This window comes from Condylura cristata, unplaced genomic scaffold, assembly GCF_000260355.1.
Source record: "Condylura cristata isolate star-nosed mole 26May11 unplaced genomic scaffold, ConCri1.0 scaffold00004, whole genome shotgun sequence".
NCBI classification, from domain to species: domain Eukaryota; kingdom Metazoa; phylum Chordata; class Mammalia; order Eulipotyphla; family Talpidae; genus Condylura; species Condylura cristata.
In genome coordinates, this window is record NW_004567105.1 from 5607397 (window position 1) to 5612438 (window position 5042).

Consider the following 5042-nt stretch of genomic DNA (forward strand, 5'->3'; position numbering starts at 1 on the left):
CGAAAAATTAGTTAGAAAGCTTAAGTGAAATCTTTTGAAGTTTAGGCAGTAGAAAACCTGATTAGCTCTGAGTAGACAACTCGTGTGAATTTCCTTATCTAAAGACCAGATAGCAGGAAGTTTGAGTGGTTCTTTAGAAACTGAATAGAAGGCCAGGTGGGATAGTAGAGTGCTGAGATTTGGGTTCTCGTCCATCCGGGCAGTAGAAGAGTAAGTTCCAGTGCTGCCTCAAAATTGACGTTGCTGTAACAGCCAATTGCTTTTATCAATCAGCCAGTTGTAAAATCACCTTTGACTTGCAGAGGAATTCCCCGGCCTGGTGCAATGCTTGCTTGTCTGGGCCAGGCAGCGCCTTATGCGGCTGAGGCAATCCACTTGAAAACTGATGGCTGCTCAGAATATTTTGATATTACGATTATACCAAAAAGGGAGGCCAAAACATAGGTTAGCGTGGAAAGTCTGATGTTTCAGAGCATTTCCCCTCCATCCGGGACATGAACTTCTGTCGACAGAAGTTGCATAGCTTGTGTCAGCGGGTGGGGCGGGCTTTGACACAGACACCCCCAGCATTAGCTGTTGGCCATGAGCACAGCTGCTCAAATAACCCCAGAACCTTCTCCCCTGTCTCGGGGTTTGGCGTGACTGCCCTACCACATCGGGTGGCCTCCCTGGAGGCCTCCCACCGGGGGCCCCAGTCCTACCACAACACTGTCACAGCAGCGGTGAGTCGAGAGAGTAGAGACAGCAGCCGGCAGGAGACTCACTAACGGGGTCCGTGGCCTCGCCTTTGGGCCCCAGCGGAAGCGTGGACGCCTGTCTGCTCTTGGCCTCTGTTGTCCCTTGGCTGCTAACATCCTTCCCAAACACACTTTGATTTTTTTTTGTTCTCTGAGGTTGGAGACTCGTCCCACGCCCAGATGCTGCCTGCTAAGTGTCAGGAGGCTGAGACCTGTGGCCCCACCATGGACCCAGGTAGCTGTTTCCCCTTCTAGCGCTTCCACTGGGGAAGCAGGATAGAGGGTGGTGCTGAGGGGGGGTCACCCGCAGGGTGTCAGGGGCCAGAGGACCCTGATGAGCAAGCTGGAGCCCAAGAGGGGCCGGTGAGGTCACCCACCCTGAGTGCAAGTGCATCCCCACCCCACCCATCCTCTCTCAGGGTTCCTTAGCCAGGGCCCAGTCCTCGCTGTCCTCTCCAGGCTTGATGACCCAAATTGGGATGATCCCCAGGTCAGTCTGACCACTCTGCCATGGCCAGACCACTGCAGCCTGGCCTTGGCCCTGGCAATGCTGAACTGGGCATCCTTACCTGACTCACTGCCACAGGGTCATTTCCGTGCTCTGTGAGCCTGGACATCAGCTGGAGTGTGTCTGGGCCAGGCCGCCCCTCGCGGTCACTAAGCGGTTTCCTCCCGCCACCTGCAGCCTGTTTGTCCTGGGGAACAATCATCCCCCAGGGCTGTTAGAGACCCCCCTGCCTCCCGGTCACAAGCCCTGACCCCCGGTGGGCCGGCCTGGGCAAGCACCATCTCAGGTCTATTTCAGGGACCCCTGCAAGGCCCTGCTCTTGGCTGTTGCCCCCACTCACACACACACAGACCAGGAGCTGGGGACCCTCCGCCAAGCCCCGGGTCCTTTCCCCCTTCAGAGCAGCAGCAAGAGTAAAGCACCCTCCTCCTGTGAGTCACTCTCACTTCCCTGAGTGCATTTTCTCCAGGCCTTTCTCCTCCCTCACCGCATGGCCTTGACTGACAGGTCAGTCACGCCCAGTTCCCCCCAGACCTCCAGAGCCCCGCCCAGGAGAGCAGTGGGCTGAGTCACACTGGAGAGGAAGGGCAGGAGGGCAGCAGAAGCCAGAGCTCCCACAGGCGGGCTCCCTGCCAGGGGCCAGGTGGGGTGCTGGGGATGGTGTCCACTAAGTATTGACCAGCTGGGTCAGAGGTGCCTGTGGGGAGCCAGCGCCCTGACACCAGCCAGGTACACAGGGCAGAGACAGACAGACATCGGGGGCGTCAGCCAGGGAGGCTGCAGGAGACATTGAGACTGGTCTGGGTGTGTGCCCGTGCAAGGGTGTGGGAGTTTCTGTGTGCGCACATGCGTGTGCGTGTGTAGAGGCGGCGGAGAGAGCTGGACCTGGTCTCCCCTCCTCAGGACACCGTGTATCAGCTATGGCTTCACTTCACCTCTTGGCCCCGTGCCAGGCCCCACATCCAGCTGCAGTGACCTGGGCTCAGGCCTGCAGCATGTGTGTGGGAGGGACACAGGGCATCTGTCCACCGGGTGGCTCCACCCGGACACCAGGGACAGCTGCTGGGGAAGGGCCACCCTGTGCTGGCTGAGACCCGCCCCCGCCCCCCTCCCGCCTCCAGCTCCACTTCTTGGGCCTTCGCAACCAGAGGGCAGCAGCTTCCTGAAGGAAGCCATCAGGTACCTGCTGTGCACGCTGAGCAGGGAGGACCTGCGGCTCCTGCTGACGGAAGCTCAGGCCTGGGCGGCGTTTGTGGCTGAGGCCCACTTGTCCAGGTAAGCCCCGGGGGTGCCCCGAAAGTCGCCCATGCCCCTCCTTGAGCTGGTTCCTCCCGCGGGCGCACCTCCCCCCGCAGGACCCTGTGCTGGGCTGAGGCCGCCCCTTGTCCACTGTCCCCGAGGACTGTGCAGCCCATCAGTGCTGGGGTGGATGCCGGGGCTGAGGCGAATGGGGCCTGCAGCACCCCAAGAGGAGGAGTCCCCTAGGCAATGAGCAGGATTGTTCCTAAGACTGGGGGTACAGGGCAGCAGGAGCCGGGCATGGGAAGTGAAGGTCCAGCACCGGCCAGGGCAGGCCCAGAGCCCAGGCTGCCGTGCACTGAGCAGAGCGTGTTTCCACCCCGACCCCCTCATATAAAGGTGTTTTCGGGGGGGACAGAGACTCGATTCCTGCTGACCAGCAGAGTCCAAGCCCTCAGGGGTCAGACCTGACACCACGTGACCTACTAAATCTACACGTGCCACAGTATTGGACTGTCCAGGGGCAAAGGCCGAGCGAAGCGCGGGGCTTCGTGGGTCAGGAGTCCGGAGCCTGGAGAGCGCTGAGCCACGCTCAGTCTCTGCTCCATCCTGCCTCTCCCTGCCCCTCCCAGCCCTGCTGTGGGGACGGTGCCCCAGGGGGCGTCCTTGTCACATGCTGACCACTGAGGAGCATGAAGGTGACGTTTATTTACTAATCACCTAAGTGGTACAGATCCCCACTGTTGCATATAGACTTGATGTTGACAGACAGCCCGTTCACATATGGAACATTCTCTCCTATTCCCTCTTCTTTAATCGCCCACCTGTCCCACCACAGGGAGGAGGCAGAAGCGCTGTGTGCAAGACTGAGTGAGCTGAGAACAAGCAAGGCCCCAGGTGACGACAGGCACCAACAAGAGCAGGAGTGTAGAGCCTTGTTTGCGAGCACGTTTCCTCAGTTGAAGGACCAGCTAGAGCCACTTACAAAGCTCATAGGTCAGCTCCGTGGACTAGCAGGCAGGGCTGACAAGGTGCACAGATACTGTGCCATCACCAATGTGGTGGCCAGATGCACTAGCGGGGTGTCTGGTGCCATGACCATAGCTGGGCTGATTCTTGCATCCTTCACAGCAGGGGTCAGTGTGGCACTAACAGGCACTGGGCTGGGGCTGGGATTCTTATCCGCTGGCATCTTTGTGATCACCAGCGTCGTGGAACACGAAATCATGTCCTCTATAGAAGCTGAAGCCAATAGGCTGGAGTCAGGTGGTTCCAGCATCAAGAAGAAGCTCGAAGAAGACCAGGCACTTCCGCGAAGGTCCTCAGGGGAACCTGATATTGATGTCTTCAGAGGTTGCAGGGTCATTTGCGCCCTCAGGGTGGGGAACAACAGCCTTGGCGTCACAGACAAAGCCATTGGCCGCATCGGCATGCTGGCGCAGATATTTCTTGGAATCAAAAGTAAGGTGATGGGAATAGGAGCCCTGGCCCTGGGTGTTATCTTCACAGTTGGCTTCCTGGTGCTGGACATGTACAACATTAAGCAAGACTCAGAAGAGCTGGTACAAGGGGCAAAGTCAGAGTCTGGTGAGAAGCTGAGGCAGAAGGCCCAGTATCTGCATAAGGTGCTGGAGGAGCTCAAACCCAGGTGTAACAGTTAGCCCGTGGCCTGACTCCCTCCTCCAGGGCCGTGCAGGGAGCAGGGCCCTGTGTGGGGCTCAGAGAGGAGCTACCTGGCTGGAGGGACAGAGGGCGAGGTGAAGGACTCGGGCCAGGAGTTGAGGACCTGGACCAGGAAAACCCAATTCTGGAGTTTGCTCTGGTGGCAGGTGTCAGCCTCTGCCTCTGCCCACCAGCGCCACCCACAGACTGGAGGATGTCATGAGCAGCGTCTGTCTTTCAGCAGTGAGCTGCAATGGTAGAAACCCACCTGCTTTCGCTGATGGAACATGTTAGAGACAGTTGGGTCTCTTCTTAGCTTTGTGAAAAATTACTCTGTGGCTTTCTGTGCATGTGGCTTCTCTCCCAGTAAAGGGCCAGTGCTTGGTGACAGGGAGACCTGGTCTCCCCCATTGGGCTTCACATTATAGCGGCTGAGGAACCTCCGTAATAAATATCTGTCACACATCGTTCAGTGGCCCTCAGTGTGCTTATTCAAGTCATGGGCAGGGGTGTCCCGTAGCTGGGTGACAGGGGCCCCCAGGCCCTGAGGGCAGAAGCCATCTCAGGAGGGTCAGCAGGGCAGGTGGGTCACAGGAGGCAGAGTCAGGGAGCCAAGAGGAGGAGGAGGGGCCACAGAGCGGGGGGGCAGTGGGAGCAACCGGCATTGGGGCTCAAGAAACATGGGACTGGGGAACAAGAGTAAGAGCCCTTGGGGAGCAATCGCTGTGGGCCCCAGAAACACATGAGGACCAGACCCAGGAGAGACCTCTCCAACACGGGAGAGTCCCAGAGCCGGCAGACAGGCCACAGGGTGTGAAGAGTTGCCCCCCACTGATTCCCAGGGAAATGAGGTGGGAACCACGCAGAGAGAGCAGCTCCCTGGAAGGGCCCAGAGA

The 5042-nt window shown here is 58.7% G+C and overlaps 1 protein-coding gene across 1 annotated transcript in view; it reads left to right on the top strand.

Moving 5' to 3' along the window:
• Nucleotides 1–494: 494 nt before the first annotated feature.
• The window catches only part of LOC101619430, a 22232-nt gene continuing 17684 nt past the window's right edge, over nt 495–5042 (top strand). The window contains exons 1-4 of the mRNA XM_004676468.2: nt 495–722; nt 894–972; nt 2394–2520; nt 3323–4134. Of these exons, the coding sequence (XP_004676525.1) occupies nt 495–722; nt 894–972; nt 2394–2520; nt 3323–4134 (1246 nt within the window). The remainder of the gene's footprint in view (nt 723–893; nt 973–2393; nt 2521–3322; nt 4135–5042) is intronic.